The following is a 17128-nucleotide window of genomic DNA, read 5'->3' as shown; positions in this document are numbered from 1 at the left end:
GACTTTAGTATTGGAAAAATGTTTATTCCTCGATTTTTGCGCGCCTTTTCCTCTTCACAGTCCACCAGTCCAGCATCCAGACTGGGAAGAGAAAGTAAAGTTTGGTAATATTTCCCACGCTCTTTTCGAGGGCTGGTTTTTTGGGGGGAGGAATATCGGTCACGGCGCGGGGTCACTCCTTGCCACCCAACACTCACGATTATGTATACGCACCAAACGATACCGATGCCTTTTATTCTATTTCCCTTTCATCAAGCATATACTGAATAAATCGACAAATGGTGCATGAGCTATAGAATTCTGGGTTAACGTTACGTTGACACTACTCCATGTGGACACTAATACCATGGATAAAGGATGCGCGTGAGGAAATTGTTTTCACGATACAGGATAGGCAACTCCCTAACTCGAACGACAGCTTATTCCGTACATACCCTGTTACAACATCGGTTGTCAGCACGCTCAAAGCTAGGTCTCTATGCTGTAACCTAGCTTTGCGCGTGCTGACAAGAGGCTAAAAAACTTGAGGATGTTTTAAATCCCGAACATGAATATTTCATTCGTCTCTTGTCAGCACGCGCAAAGCTAGGTTACATAAAGGCCTAGTTTTGAGCGTGCTGACAACCGATGCTGTAACAGACTGTTCGAGATAGGGAGTTGCCTATCCTATAGCGTGAAAACAAATTTCCGCACGCGCATTCTTTATCCATGCTAATACATTATCTTGTTGATGTTTTTCCAGGGATATGTAGGGCTTTTTTCTATGATTGAATCTATTACTTAATTTATTAATAAAAACTGTCATTGTAGACAAAGATAGGAATTTCGGGAAAGTGTAAAAAATAAGTGTAGAAAATTAATTGCCTGAAGTGACAGATATTCAAATTTTCACTTTTGAAGACATGATTAAAACACGTCAACTTGAAACTGGAGTTTAGAGAAATATCGTGTTAATATCGTATATCCTTTCCAAGAAAAAGAACGGTTTGAAATAAGTAAACTTGAAATTGATGTTAGTTCAAAATATCTTTTTTATGATAATGTCTCGGTGATGACCTGACCGGTTTAGATTTTTTAAATGTAAAACGGTCTCAACCGTGTTGAAGTCTGATTTTAAGCAGAACCAGAAGTCTAGAATACTACATTAAAGTATTTACTTGTTTCCGACCCTGTTCTTGAAGTCTCTCTGGGGTTTCGTCTGCTCCGCGTTCTGTTATAAAAACGTGTTTTAGTAAATTAGTGACGTCTTTTGGAGGGGAAAAGCGTGGAACTACTTGGAAGTTTTAAGCTTATTAAAACGTTATCTTAGAACTTAAAATTTAGCTTAATTTCGATTATTTGAATATTAATTTTTAAATAGGTATCCAATTCGCGAAAACCCGTGGACAGTGTCATATTTGAAATTCCTCTTTGGCTGACTACCTAATTAATTGGACCCCTCCTTTTCGCAATCTTATGGTGAGCTGGATAGATTACTCATAATAGAATGTTGACTGCTGATATCCTCATTTCTGTATGAATAGCCAACATACCTCAGTCAACTAATGTAAATGTCAATGTCCAGCGTGTTAGTAAGATGTTTATGTTATTTCAGCTCGCTCAGTATTTGCAGTTCAACACGTACACTGATGTAAAATTTGGAACTGGATGCAGATTTCGATCGAAAAGACATTTCGATGTTCATTTGAAAACCGATATGCCCATAAAATAACGCATCTTTCCTTTCAAATATTTACATTCAACTCTTAAGGGATTCCTGAAATATTGTGATTAAAGAATCACTTTTTGGTTCATTAGGGGAAGATGAAGTTCAAGTGCGAACAGTGCGGTTTCCAGACAGGGAGAAGCTCAACCTTAAAGAATCATAAATTAATTCACAGTGACGAGCGTCCATTCAAATGCGATATTTGCGAATTTCGTGCCAGAAGGCGGGATGTTTTAAAGAAACACGTCGCGACACACAGTGAAGATCGTCCTTTCAAATGCGATATTTGTGAATATCGTACCAAAACTAGCTGGTATTTAAAGAAACATGTCGTGACTCACAGTGAAGATCGTCCATTCAAATGCGATATTTGTGAATATCGTACCCATACTAGCGGGTATTTGAAGCTACATGTCGCGACTCACAGTGATGAGCGTCCTTTCAAATGCGATATTTGCGAATATCGTGCCCGAAGGCGGGGTAATTTAAAGAAACATGTCGCGACTCACAGTGAAGATCGTCCTTTCAAATGCGATATTTGTGAATATTGTACCCAAACTATCTGGAATTTAAAGAATCATGTCGCGACTCACAACGATGAGCGTCCTTTCAAATGCGATATTTGCGAATATCGTGCCCGAAGGCGGGGTGATTTGAAGAACCATGTCGCGACTCACAACGATGAGCGTGCTTTCAAATGCGATTTTTGCGATTACCGTACCCGAACACGCGGGCATTTAAAGACACACATCGTTACTCACAGTGACGAGCGTCCCTTTAAGTGTAATTTTTGTGATTTCGCAGCCAAATTAAAACGAGTACTAAACAATCACATTGCTAGACTTCATCCGTCAAAATCAGGAATTGAACGAAAAATTCCAAAAAGTGTTTCGTCAAAACGGAAAAACCAATACGATCAGTCGACAAGCAAGCGGAAACGTGCTTCCGCGAAAGACAATGCTAGAAAACCCGATCAAGCAGACATGGGATCGAAATATTCAGATTCGAGCGAAGTTCAGTCTGAAAGTAGATCAACTGATGTTGCAGATATTGCGTTGCCATTAAAACAAAAGGCAGACGACAAACGAAGAAGTTCGCAGCCAGAACGCAGTGGGCCAAATACAAACCACGATTCTCTTAATGAAATTGCTCAGTCGAAAGAATTGGAAATTCATTCTGAGTCAGATCCCGATGAACCCAGAAACGCAACCGAGTCTAATTGTACTCCTCTATCTATCGGTTCCAACTTCAACCAAGGGATTTCAGTAATGGGCGAATTTAATACCCTATATCCAACCATCACCTCTGAAAAAATTAAGAAAGAACCAGAAATTCCAGAATTGAGTGATAATTTTAGTTCAGAGATTCACTTAAATTGTGTCAAATTGGAAAACGAAACTGCAACGCCTCTTCCATCAAATGAAGTGATATACGACCCAGACGAATCGATGTTGGAATCAAATGTAAAATGGGAAGAGCCAATTGATCACCTGAAGTATGAATTTGGTTTTCACAACAATGACGCTGTTGACCAAGACAATCAGTTTACCATCAAACAGTGTTCCATTATTTTGACAAAATTGGAAGATTCGGGAAATTGTCATGGATGCTATCACATCAGAGTGAAAGAACCACCTTATCTCTACGAGGTGGTTAAAGTTAATTTGAATCCATTTTGATATGCATAAACAAGGCGTGTCTTATGTCTGTGTTATAATTGAGTAATCGTCACAATTACAGTGTTCTCGTTTTAACAATCTGTGTGTGTGTTTCATATGTTGTCAAATAAGGTTACTTGAATTGATGAGTTACTTTGCCTTAAGAATCAATATTATAGGTTAAGGACATTTTTGGTTTGAATCGGTTCATTTATTGATGCAGTTTAGGACATCTTGGTGTGAATCGGTTCGTTTCTTGATGCAGTTTAGGACATCTTGGTGCGAATTGGTGTGTTTCTTGATGTAGTTTAGGACATTTTGTTGTGAATCAGAGCAATTTTTGATGTAGTTAAGGATATTTTGATGTGAATCGGTGAATTTTTGACGCAGTTTAGGGCATTTTGGTGTTAATCGGTTCATTTATTGATGCAGTTAAGGGCATTTCTGTGTGAATCGGTGCATTTCTCGATGCCGTCGAGGACGTTTTGGTGTGAATCGGTTCGTTTCTTGATGGTGTAAATTAAAGTTCACAAGTACAAATTCAGAAGTTTAAGATAAAATAAAAGTTTTTCCTAAAATCTTCAGCTGTAAGATAATCCTTATTAAGAGTAATTTTAATACTTCAGGTTTATATCCTGCAATAATAATATTCATATTGCGATACTAAAGTCACAATCAAAGAGCAAAAATGGCCTATCCTTGACACGGCCATGTGACTGTCGGGGTAATTTTGCCGAGTTTTATTACTTCTTGGAAGCCTACCTTTTCTAAATCAAACCAAACACTCCAGCAGTCAAATTTTTAATATCTTTAATAAAACCTTAGCCATTTTTCATACTAAAATATCCTTTCGAAAAATTCCTGGAATTTTTTAAAAATTTCTCTTATTTCTCCTCAAATATGAAGACCGCGTAAAATAATACTGCAGGTTTGCCCTTTTTCAAGTAAGGTAAGCGCTTTACGATATTTCGGGTTGAAATACGCCAGATGCGCATAGTTATGGTGGGTCTTAGTGTAAGCGACCGTCTGCCCTCTAAACCGCAGCGTGCGTTCATGAGCCCGCATATATTTCATATCTCTTTATATAGTTACTTGCCTTTTCCTTCTTTAATATCTTGGAAAAATTTTGGCTAATCTAGAAATCGTTAAGCTTTTTTTAATTACTATTCGCTTTGGGCACCAAAAAGGGAACCCAGCTACAGCCGACACAAAGTTTTCTGCTCATTTATGGATAGTGAAAATGCTTAAAGAATAAATTTTTTTTATATAAATAAACCATGTAGCGACCACCGGGACATGTAGGGAAAGGGATAAAAATCCACTTTAATGAATGACATTCCACATTTTTCGGAACTCTACAAGCTCAGTTATACGGCGGAAAAAGCATGAATTTACTCATTTATCTCGTGGCTATTGAATTGTTATTAAAAACCGTTGGTTTGTCCTCGTATGCTAGTTAAATGCATTGTGATTCGTGTCGGTAATCAATTCATACTAGATGAAGTGATAACTCTTTGACGAACTTTCTAAATTCATTGTAATTATCATAACGAAGAACCTATTTTTGTATTCAAGAACATACAGTGACATTCTCGCTTTTCTTTCTTTTGGCTCTGGGCATAACAAGGAGAAAATTACGGTTATGTAATATCAGGAATAATTGTTTAGCCATTTTCTCAACGTATCTACTATCTAGGCGGATTTTGTGGGGAGAGCTAGACTTATCATTATGTATTATTAATTTTACCTCGTCAATAACATATCTCACTACGCGTTGCTTACCTACATGCAGTTGCTACCAACCAATGACATCACAGTTAGAATGACGTCAGAATTATGTACCACTGGCGTGAAGGATAGTAAGTTCTTAAGCCCGGCCCACAAACCCGCATAGAAATTAATATTTGAGATATGGGGGCGCAAGTATTCCTTGTAAAATAAATATCATCTACATTTTTGCTAGCTATTCCTAAAATATAAAGCCTCGATAATTGAAATTTAATGAAATTTTGTATTTAGAATAAATAGAAAATTGCAAATGGGTCTATTAACTAAATAACTACCCATCCTTCGGGGATACTTTTCATAATTTATAAATTCAACTTCTAGACATTCGCTTTGAAATGTAGTTGCTGTTCATTATTCATAGGAGAATTTAAAATGTATTCATGGTTACGGTCGAAATGGCCAAAGGCTTCGTTATAAAAATATATAAGAGACATATTTTTAACTTTTTTTTATATCCCGGGCCGGGTTTTCGCAATGAATGTGGATGTGCGTGTGTCTGTGTGAGTTTTATATTTTATATCGAATTTATCTCTTTTATTTTTGGCCTCGAATTCGCTTGACTGAATCACAGTCAAACAAAATAAAAAAGAAATCAAAAGTATTTCCAATTTTTTATTTATAAATTTTTTTATTTATTTTTTTATTTTTATTTTTTTTTTGCTTTGAGGGGAATGGATTTTTTTTGTCTGTCTGTCCTGATTTTGAGCTTTGGAATAGTAGATTTTTGTTTTATCTCGAATTTCGAAATATTTTGGAGTTCTTTATTATTAATGGTTAATAGTTCACTTAAATTATGGCTGAGTGTACATAGATTTTGAAACTTTGGATAGATAAAATTTCAGTTCACAATTGATTCCCAAATGTCAGATTTATTACTAAAACTTTGACCCAAACCCTCACCACCCTGAACTAAAAAATATTTGTCTTATAAACTCTGACCTTAAAATATCAAAATATTTGACTTACAACCTGTGACCATCAAAATATTTGACTTACAACCTGTGACCATCAAAATATTTGACTTACAACCTCTGACCTTAAAATATCAAAATATTTGACTTACAACTTCTGACCTTAAAATATCAAAATATTTGGTCTAAAATGAAGCTTAATATCTCAAAATTAAAACGATTTTTTATCAATTTTTTTAAAAAAAAACCTCTCAAAATGTTAAATTTTGTCCGTTCAACAGTATTCACCTTAATTTGTTGATTTCACCCTTAAGGTAGAACGTTACTAAGTGTCTTCTTTCTCAAGGATAAAGACTTTTCAAACCCGGTTAAGATCTATTGTTCTTTTTAATTAAAACTTCACCTCCTTTACAATTAGTTAAAAGTATAATTGCTTATCATTTTTCCATTATCCCGCAACGTTGAAAAGTAAAAATTCCGCTAACGTGGCGAAAATTGATTCCCAGTGCTCGGTGCCTTTTCATTCATTTAATTTATCAGTTTCCCAAAAGGTAGGATAAGTATAAAAGGACAGAATGAAATGAAACAAGATGGCCCCGGCCATATTAACGTTTTGCCTTGGCTAGCTAAATTTATTGTAAGGTGACCCCGGCATATATACTTTACGGTTATTTTTTTTTCTTTTAAATATCAAATATCATTCCAATTATGAATAAAAATAATCTAGCTTGATTTTGGGTTATAGATTATGAAACAAGTAAATAATCAACTTCTGTCCTATGAACTGAAACAATTTTCTTGATATTTTTGTTGCAAACCTAATATTTGTGGGATAATTGATGAGTTTGGGTACTAAAATTATTCATTGATTGCACGCTATTAGCAATATGCAACAAGCGCTTAGAATTAGCCCCGAGTCATGTTCTCTTGAAACTTGACGCAATAGAAATGAAGTAATTTGCATAAGCCCTAAAGAACAACGCTAGACGGGACACGGAAACGGATGGTGGAGATAAAGAACAGAGAAAATCGTACTGAATAGAAGGCAGGCCCGATATATATTACCGCCAAAAACAACCTCATTCCTTTTTGTTTATGACGTACTAAGCGTTAATTAAACAGAGAAGCTGGAACCGAAAAAACTTACAAAAATCTCATAATATTTGTGCCAAAAAAGTTAATTTAAAAACAATTTTATATATTTTAATTTAGTATAAAACAATTTTAGAACTAAAAATGGGGTTGAAGGGAGGCCCAGCTTGCCAGCTAGGGTCGGACCAATACTTTTCCGAACCTCTAAAACGCGCGAAAGTAAAAACTTAGTAAGGAAATAATTTATAAATAAAAATGTGGTTGAAGGGACGCCCAGCCTGCCAGGCAGGGTCGGACCAATACTTTTCCGAACCTCTAAAACTCGTGAAGTGAAAAACTTAGTGAGGAAATTTTTCTCAGGCTTACAGGATTGGCAACTCCCTATGTTCGACAGCAGCTTATTCAATATAAAATTTGTTCTAGCTTTGGTTCTCAGCACGACCCTGGTTCCTATACTGGAGTGATTTTGCGGTAATCTATAACCTAGTTTTAAGCGTGCTGACAACACACGAAAGAAATATTTCGAGACAAAAGACGAAAAAATACTGATATTTAGGATTTAAAATCTCGACGTTTTAAATCGGAGTGAAAGAACTTTGACTGGTAGATGGGCCCTGATTAGTAGGAGATTCGAACACCAACTGCCTCTCTAGTAGAGGACTGCGAAGGCTTTGGGAAAACTCCAACTCCATAGAAAGCCAAGGGACTCCCTCATTTTTGGTCGGAGTTGGAGTTGGGTCAAATAAACCATTTGGCTTTGGGAATATTATCTCTGAAACGGAACGGAGTCGGAAGGGAGTGGAAATATTTCGAAAACTTCTACGGGAGTCGGTCGGGACTGGATTATTGTTGAATTCAGATTCCGCGCCAAGAACGAAAAAAAAGTTTCACTAGTGCCACCGTCCGGAGAAAACGCGAAGCTTGATCTAGGGGAAAAAAATGGCAGGCCTGAGACCTGTAGTAGCATCAGCGGGAGTGTATGTGACGTTTAAACTTATAATTCAGTGCCAAATGAAAATTAGTACTCGAAATTTCTTGCAATGAATGAACCACAATTTTCAGAAGAGAATATTTTCAAAAATGGTAAGTGTTGAAAACCTAATCACCCTAATATTAACCAGATTAGTTATGTAAACTCTTAAGCCTTGGTCATAATCATAACACGAGTATAAAAATTGGTAATACTGTTTTGTTTTGTTTAGTACCTGTTGCTCTCTCTCTTGTCAAAATTGCTACGAGTATTACACATATTTTCCAAAAGATCCTACTGAAAAAATTCAAAAAGCTCTTCAGTCAAACTTTAAGGGAAATGAATTCACACAGTATGGAATTACAAACGAAAAAAAAAACACTTGTTGCTTTAAAAAAAGTCTAATTTAAAAGTACCGAAGATTGGCTTTGAAGTCAACCCTTCTTATCGATTCTTGGGGTGTTCCCCTGACGGTCTAGTCAACGATAATTTTGTCGAAATGAAGTGTCCAGTCATTGGTGAAAAAGGAAACTTAGAAACAGTCCTCAAGAAAACTCCTTACGTAATCAAGAAAGACGGAACATTTTCTTTGAAACCCTAACAAATGTATTATGGGCAAGTGCAACTTAGTTTGGCCCCTTTAGGACTTCAAAGTTGTCATTTTGGAATTTATTCTAAACTGGAAGATGACTGTTTTGTTATTGATGATGAGCCTAAAGACCAAAAATTTATTAACAATCTTTTACCAAGATTATAAATTACTTATTTTAAAAGGTTTTTTTTCTTATTTTAATTACTACATTCCAAATTATTTGAAATGGAATAAAAAGGACGGAATGTAATGGCGCAAATAAGGCTGAAGAGATATTTTTAAGTTCCTTAAAATGTGATAGAATCTTACAAATTTATTAAATAAAATTGTTTTACAAAATGTCAGGAGTCTTGGTTCATTATTTATTTGCATTTTTTTTCACGGGTTTTAACAAGCTTGGGAACTGCGTAAGAGTTAATTTAAAATGATTTGAGGTCTGAACTTTACTTATTCCAAACAAAGCTGATAGAGCGGTGAATGAAATCAAATGCCAAGTTTTAGTTTCATGAGTGTCAAAATAGAGACTCGTAGTTTCCCCCATTCTAGGCCCTCTCTACCTTTTTTGTCCATGAAAAAGGGGTATGAACTTACTGTTAATATTTTTAATGATCGCATCAAATAGACCAGTACTTTGTAATCCTGTTAATGAAATTATAGAGGTGGCATTCAATATTCCATTAGAAGCATTAACATAACATGTATGATTTTCCAAGGTGTTGACCATAATGCATTTACAGGGTTGCCACGGAATATTCAAAACCAAATTCCCTGACTTTTCCAGGTTTTCCCTGACCTTTTTCTGAGATTTTCCCTGACCTTTTTCTGAGATTTTCCCTGACCTTTTAGGCCGAAAGTGTAAATGTTTACAGCACGTTTTAAGTGCTTATAATTAAATAAAGTCTCTACATTTAAGTTTTCCAATGTATTTTTCACACCAAAACAATTAAGAAACATTTTTCACCAAATGATTAAGAAACATTTTAACTAGGTATAAATAACAGTCTGGTAGATTTCTTTAGAAAGCATTAACTTTACAAAAACAATTCTAGACATTTTTTAGGATTGCTCTAGAGTTTTATGTGTCAAGAGTGGATGAGGAGAAACTTTCATTACTCTTTCAGTAAAGACTTATCCCCAGAAATTTTACTAACTAAAATAAAATTCCCTGACTTTTCCCTGACCTTTTTGGCCCATTTTCAAATTCCCTGACTTTTCCAGGTTTTCTAGGTTCTCCCTGACCCGTGGCAACCCTGATTTATCATTGGGGTTTGGAGTGGTGTATTTGTCGGTCTTAGTTTCCTCGGTAGTTTGTTGAACAGCATCAATCCCCAATCTTTCAGCTAGAATTCTTCTGCGTCTGCTGGTCCATTTATTTCAGCTGTTTCACTTGCATGCAAAGTTGGAGATTGTGAGAGCTGATTCCTTTTTTCAGTCTTTCCAATCTCCCATTAGCCTTGAACTTTTGTTGATCATGTTTCCTTAACGGGAGTTTTTTGGAAGGAACAGCCAAGGGTCTAAGTCTCGGAGGGTAACTTAACTTATCTACAATAATAACTCTTATTATAATTGGTTTTAAATTAATATTATACGCTTAAAACATACCTGAATGTTCATATTTCGGTTGAAGGCGGTAATCTTCTTTGAGCAATTCAATTTAATTAACTTTAATTAAACCATGAGTATGTTGATTGCGTTTGTCATTAATCATGGTATCGCCAGGATTAAGTTACATTTAAACACCTGATTAAACACGAGCGACTAAAGCCCCGACACTTTTGGGGGCCGAAAGAGGGGTGCCTTGTGGGCGGGAGAATCTCGTCTGGCCTTCATTGGACGCTTTTCGCAGGTTTTTTGCCTTTTCTCCTTAAACTGTCGCGATAATAGCGTACAAAGGCTCAAAATGTCAGTCCAACACTGATATTCAGTCAATTCCTCTTCATTTCTTTATCACTGCGACAAGAAGTATGTATCTTACTCCTGGAGAAGAACGTGTTTCATTATTTTCAAAGCTCGTGCTTTTAAAACGTAACTAATGTCAATTATTTAAACTAATTTCAAAATATTACTGATAATTATGTTTCACATATTACAATATGTGTATTGGCAAAAATAAATAGGGGAAAGTGTCGGACAGCCATATTTTCCTGCCTTTGCATTAGCTTGACATGCTTTTCGAGACGCTCAAACGCGCGAGAGGTGTTTAAAATTGTATCAGCCAATTAGATTTATAGTTGATGATGTCATTCTTCCCGAAAATTACGCTCGTACGCCACCAAACGGGAGAATTTGGCATAGGCGTATCTCAAGGAAGAGTCGCAACCTCCGCGCTCTGTTCTATTTTCTTTAGTGTTATTTTCGTGTTTGAACGCTGTTAAACTTTATTTAAAACGTTATAACGCCGAAATTAAATTAAAAATGCCGCGGAAAAAGGTTTGCAGCTCTTCTATCGATAATATTACACCAAAAAGTCAGTCAACCCAGTGTAACTTTTACTTAAACGATCAAATCGAGTGTAAAGCCAAGGCTTCACAGTATAAACAAACTCAAACTGAAATAATTGGGACAGTAATATCCTCTTCTGCTTGGAATGACCTAAACGCATTTGTTGTTGCAAAGGGAAAGCATAACAACTGTTCAACTAAAAAAAGAAAGTTGGACTTTGTGGATAAAGAAACAATAACAATCGAACTACCAAAGTTGATTGATAATAGAACAACAGAAGATGTTCCTCCTATTCTACTTTCGGAAGTTGAAGGCTACATTTTGAACCAAAACTTAAGTAAATATGATTTTATTCCTGCTTGTACCAGTTTTTAAGTATTGTAATTTGTATAATCATATTTTATTCATCGTCTGTCAGGTAACATTGAGCTGAGATATTTGAAGAATGTTCGTGGAATTTGTGAACAGCTAGAAGCTACACCAAAGAATTCCCTATTGTCTGTTTCACCATCTGTTCATTATGCCGACACACCAATTCGTCTTCTGTTTTCTTCTAATGGGATGCTGTCCCAATTATCTTTATTTAAAAAGCCACAAGAGACGAAATTCATCCTTCCAAGTGATAACAATCCAACCACCACCGATTGCATTAATTGGAACGTTGTAAAGGGTGCTTTGAGTAAACTTAGCTCAAAGCATGTATTCTGCCCTGGGATACCCAAGGTAAAAAATGTCGGGGTCAGGGTTTTAGGGTGACCACTCTTTCTGTATTTAATAAGTGGGATGCTATTTCCCTATATTTGTAATATTTCAATACATAGTTTACACGCAGGGAGGATTCATACCATTTTTACAAGGAGACCAGGCAACTTAGAGTGTAAAATAGCGGACGATTTTACGTTCTAAGGCGCTTGGTCTCCTTGTGTTAATGGTAGGAATCGTCCATTCCTGTAAACTATGTATATCCAATGCTCCGATATTTACGTTTTTCTTAAAATAACATAGTATTAGATTTAATTTTATATCGTTTGTAAATTCCTTATATTCCCATATTTTAAAGACGTGGCTGTGGTCACCCTGGGGTTTTCACAACAATTTCTGGCATTATTTTATGAACCATGATTACTTTTGTGTTTAGGATGAATGTGAAAAGAGAGACACTAAAACATTGGTGTCAATTGACTACCCATTTGAAAGGTTTCAGTCCATGAACTGCCCAGTTTGGTTTGTTCCGCCAGCTAATGTTCCAAACGCAAAACTTGAGCAAAGAATATATGAATGTGGTCACTGTAGAGCTTTAGAGTGGTATCTTAAGAACCAAAAGAAGTTGAGAGGTTCTTTAACCCCGGAACGAAAACTGAAAAGAAGATATGCTGGATCAAGATGTACCATTACTAACCTAACGCCAAGATCACGCACCAAACGATTTAGAGAAAACCGCCTTCGAACATACAAACAAAACCAGAAAATCAAAGAATTAGAAAAACTCTTAAGTGACACAAGGCTCCAGCTACAAGGTAAACATAACGAGGAGATGACCAAACTAGTTTCAGAAATCAAACATAAAGGTCAGGAGGAGTTGGAAAATATTTTTTCTGAAGCGACATCGAAGAATGAATTACTTGGAATGGCATTGAGGAAAGCTTGGGAGACAGATTCCTTACATCAAGACGAAACAAATGACTTTTTGAAGGACCAAATAAAATGTAAAAAAGGATCGAAAGGTAATCGGTGGAGCGCACTGACATACAGAATAGCTTTATGTGTGTTTTCGCGTTCACCTGCGGCGTACGAAGCATTATCATCTTTTGATATATTGCAACTTCCAAGTGTTTCTACCTTAAGAGCAAAAGCAAGAGAAATACCGTGTGATGAAGGAATTGATTTGAAGTTCCTAAGAAGCGAAGCTAAGCGATTTGAAGATCACCTAGTCTGCACGTACAGTGGTCAAACAAAACCTAAAGAAGGGGTTGTAATATTTGACGAAGTCAAGGTTATTGGGAAGCTTATGTGGAATTCTCGAAATGGAAAGTTTGTCGGCTGCGCTTTATCTCCAGAAGAATACCCCTCTTTAGATGACCTTTACAAAGATGTTCCAATTAATCAGGTTCTGGAAGGGGAGTATGTTCTACAATATTTGTGGAGATGTGTTTCCACCAAATTTGACATAATCGGTCCATACTTCATGACGTCGAAACCAGCTTCCAATGCCTTGATTTCAGATACACTACTTCGAGTTATGTGGGCCTTTCACACTGTGGGACTGTCTACGATTGGACTTGTTTGTGATGGTGGAAGCAACAACATAGCTGCTTTAAGGCAAAGTCTAGGAGTAGCAAAGTTTCCAACACACGAGGTGAAAGAAGATGGATCGATTAACTTTACCATTACACCGAAATTTAGAAATCCCTTCAAACCAGAGTTATGGGTGCACTGGATAGTTTGCCCAAGTCATGAAATGAAGAATTTGATCAACGCATTACAACATTCGACCGATAAGGGAACTAGATATTTCACGAAAAACAAAACTCATTTTGGCTGGGATCAGATAGTTGATGTGAAGAAACGTGAAGATGATCGTCGAGCATCAGATGAACTGGCGCAAGTTAAAGGATTGAATCAGTCCCATATACAACGAGATTCGTGGACAAAGCTCAATGTAACACCGGCAAAAATAATGCAACAACGTCCAATGCTTGGAGAATTATACAGTTACGCAAATCCCAAGTATGAAAATCAGCCAGTGGATCGAGATTCTGTAATGGAATGTTTCTACTATCTAAAAGCATGCAATGACATTTTCGAAGAAGGGTTACTAAGCCACAAACGAGCAGATTCTATTATGTCTGACCCTGTACAATCTATGCTAAAGGGCCTCAAGTATTTTGAGGAGTGGGCCACGGAAATTATCAAATTGAATGGCGATATTGGCAGAGACAAAAACTTCTTGGCGTGGCAGACGTGGGAGCTATTAAGAATCTCCGTTTTAGGATTTGTGGGATTAGTAACTGATTTCTGCAGTAGGCACACGGATGAATATATTTTTCCTGTCAGAATAAACGGATCCGCAGTGGAAACGGTATTCAGTCAGATGAAATATATTGCAGGTGGCAAATTAATGAGCTCAAATTATAGAAGTGCCAAGCGTTCACTTTCTATAAAAGCTTGCACCAAAACCTCTCAAAATTGTGAAGCATCCTATAGAAAAGTCGGATTAGATGTTCTTTACGATAATAATACAAATTAAGAAGAAGCATTTTGACTATTTTCGTTTTTATTGAAACATTGGCTTTATGTTTACAAACATGTTTACCAACATTGTACAGTACTCAGTAAAATTATCACATTTTTGCTTAAAATGGAACTTGTTGCGTATGTTTTACACATTAAAAAAATTATCACATTTTTGCTTAAAATGGAACTTGTTGCGTATGTTTTACACATTAAAATAGGAACAGTACAACCAATAACAATGACAGATTCCAAAATTATCACTAGCTTGATATTTAAATATTGAATAATATCTTTTTCTTGACTATCCTGCCTCCTCTAGTTCTTCTTTGTGGGCTGACAGCTTGCCCAGAACAAACCTGCTCTTTTTTTGGGTTGCTAATTTTTGTCTTGGTAGATTTTGAGACGAAAGTTATAGGTTTTGAATTTTCTTCATCATTGGCAACTTTTATGATCTTCAGTTTCTTCAACCTAGACTTTTGCGTTGCGGCTTTGAGTTTAGGTACTGAATTATTTTCTTCCACTTTCTCAAATTGTCTCTTTTTTCCGCACATTGACTTTGAATCCGCTTTCGCAGTGGCGTTGCTACATAGATTTGTTTGGATTTGTTTTTTTGAAACGTTATACAATGTGCATCTAAGAGTTTGACCTCCTTTGCTTCTAATTCCTCTTTTTTCATTTCGAGCATTTATCTTGCCCCGCACCAAGTCTGCAATTTTTGCATGCCCAATCTTTCGTTGCCACACTAATCTTAGCTTTTCTAGATCATCACTAGTAAAGCCTTGTTTTATGACAGCGGGTATAGTCGAAGCTGCTACATGAAACATAGTTTTCAATTCTTCATCACTCATGAGACAGGTCATGGTTTTCACTAGAATATAATCGCAAATAATTTTAGCTGTAATTTTTAAATTGCATTTTTATGCACTTACAAATGGCTTTTGAAGAACAATTGCTGATAATCCATTTCTTGTATTGCGAAACCACAACTCGGTTGATTTCAGTGACGTATGGAATTAATATTGTAGCCGGTAAAAACATCCCTCCAGTGTTAAGCATAATTAAAGCTGGTGTCATGTCCTCTGCGTTCAGGTCAACGTTTCTGAGGCTCAAACTCACTTTGTACAACAAACGCGCATCATCCCTTTGCTTTTGTGTTAATGGCTTCTTGCCCCTCCTTTTTGATTCACAGGATTGCATATTGCATTTGTTCAATTTCCAAATTTCGCCCAAAGCACCACCTCCGATTCTATTTATGGTGTAAAGGCGATCACTCTTAATGTGCCTTAGAACCGAGTTTCCTGCAGTACATTTGTTTGGGTCCTTTTCTCCACCATCTACCCAAGCTTGTGACTTCAATGTTAGCGAAGGTACATTCCTTTGACGTCTAGCTATGGCGAGTTCGTCAAAAACTCGGAAACTAAGCCAATGAATAACAGAACTCAGTGAATCTTTTTTGAAATTATAAGAAGACAGCGTGTTTGCAGAAATAAGTTCTCCTACACTAAAACTATTAACCCAGAGAAACCTTGATGTGCAGTTTCTTTCATTCTCAAAATCCTTTCGAAACGAGGCATAATTATTTTGCAGCTTATCCATCAATTTTTCGAGGTCACCAGTGCTCTTTAATTGTTCGCAGATGTTCTTGAAATCCTCATTTAATTAAAAAAAATCATCTTTATAATCATTTAGAATTTTGTTTAAAGTTAGGCCCTGGTTGAGGCGATCAACTTGAGTGGCCATGGTAAGCCTCAGTCAAAAGCAGCTAATGTAATGTAAGCAGACGATCTTTAAATAAAACCGCACTATTTCTTCACGCGCAATTTCACTAATTATCTTAGGTACGTCGTGAATAGGCGAGGGGGATGAAACAGATTTCGCGAGTATGCATTCACCCCTCCAAATGCATGTCACAGACGAAGGAGAGAGTCCGACACTTTCCCCTATTTATTTTTGGTATTGGATGGAATGCTTTTCTTTACGAGTTTCTGTCTGCGTTTTTTCTCGACTTTTAAGTGAAAGAAGCATGGAGTTATTAAAGGGGATATGAAAATGTAATATTAATAACGGAGATTGAACCCGCCAAATTCAGTTTGCAGTATAGACATACAACATAACGAAAATTTCAAAGACTTGGAAAAGTTTCCCGACTTGACCTAATAATCCTTCCCGGGATTTCCGTCTTTAATCTATCCTAATCTAATCGTGAAGTAAATTTTACCACCACCAGAGTCAAGTATAGTCTGGTATAGTACAGTCATTTTAGCCCAAAAATAGAGGGAACCCGCAACAAATTGAAACAAAGCTGAAAATTTCAGATCTTATAGATTTTTGGGCGCTCTTTAACGTAGTGTGGTCTCCCACACTCTCACATTGGAGGAATTTCCGCCATATTGGAAAATGGCGGACAAAATCGAGAAAACGTTTAATAACTCCGGTTCTACTTAACCGATTAACACGTAATTAGGCTTCAATTGTAGATCACCTTCAAACACATAATTTATCTCCTAAGATATTTTGTCCTACAACTAACCGGAAGTTCACAATCTGACTTTGAAGATTAGCCTCATATAAAAATGGGGATTTAAAGCATTTATGATTTCTATATTCAGAATAAGTTTCCAAAATCGAGAAAAAGTTTAATAACTCTGGTTCTACTAACGCGATTAACAAGTTATTAGGCTTCAATTGTACATTACTTTCAAACACATAATTCATCCTATAAGATATGTTGTCCTA

At 36.4% G+C, this 17128-nt stretch overlaps 4 protein-coding genes across 5 annotated transcripts in view; 2 read left to right on the top strand and 2 right to left on the bottom strand.

Annotated features, from left to right (window-relative positions):
* Positions 1-3384, top strand: part of LOC149610545 (uncharacterized) — a 95540-nt gene extending 92156 nt beyond the window's left edge. The window contains exon 4 of the mRNA XM_089859511.1: positions 1595-3384. Coding sequence (XP_089715637.1) covers positions 1804-3384 — 1581 coding nt within the window. The 5' untranslated portion in view covers positions 1595-1803. The remainder of the gene's footprint in view (positions 1-1594) is intronic.
* The window catches only part of LOC149610541 (neurogenic protein big brain-like), a 291238-nt gene that overhangs the window by 241169 nt on the left and 32941 nt on the right, over positions 1-17128 (bottom strand). The gene's annotated exons all lie outside the window — the stretch shown is intronic.
* On the top strand, positions 10837-14517 carry LOC149610544 (uncharacterized). Its single transcript, XM_089859075.1, has 3 exons — positions 10837-11495; positions 11577-11881; positions 12297-14517. Exons 1-3 carry the CDS (start codon positions 11132-11134, stop codon positions 14403-14405), a joined length of 2778 nt encoding a protein of 925 aa, XP_089715201.1. The 5' UTR covers positions 10837-11131; the 3' UTR covers positions 14406-14517.
* On the bottom strand, positions 14415-16132 carry LOC149610543 (uncharacterized). Its single transcript, XM_089859510.1, has 3 exons — positions 16121-16132; positions 15322-16042; positions 14415-15260 (listed from the first exon to the last, which is right to left on the bottom strand). Exons 1-3 carry the CDS (start codon positions 16130-16132, stop codon positions 14665-14667), a joined length of 1329 nt encoding a protein of 442 aa, XP_089715636.1. The 3' UTR covers positions 14415-14664.

This window comes from Phalangium opilio, unplaced genomic scaffold (genome assembly GCF_054372755.1).
Source record: "Phalangium opilio isolate 3A_F unplaced genomic scaffold, DU_Popi_V2 ptg000329l_1, whole genome shotgun sequence".
In the NCBI taxonomy this organism is placed as follows: Eukaryota; Metazoa; Arthropoda; class Arachnida; order Opiliones; family Phalangiidae; genus Phalangium; species Phalangium opilio.
The sequence above is the reverse complement of the archived record's forward strand: the minus strand, read 5'-3'. Positions and strand labels throughout refer to the sequence as shown.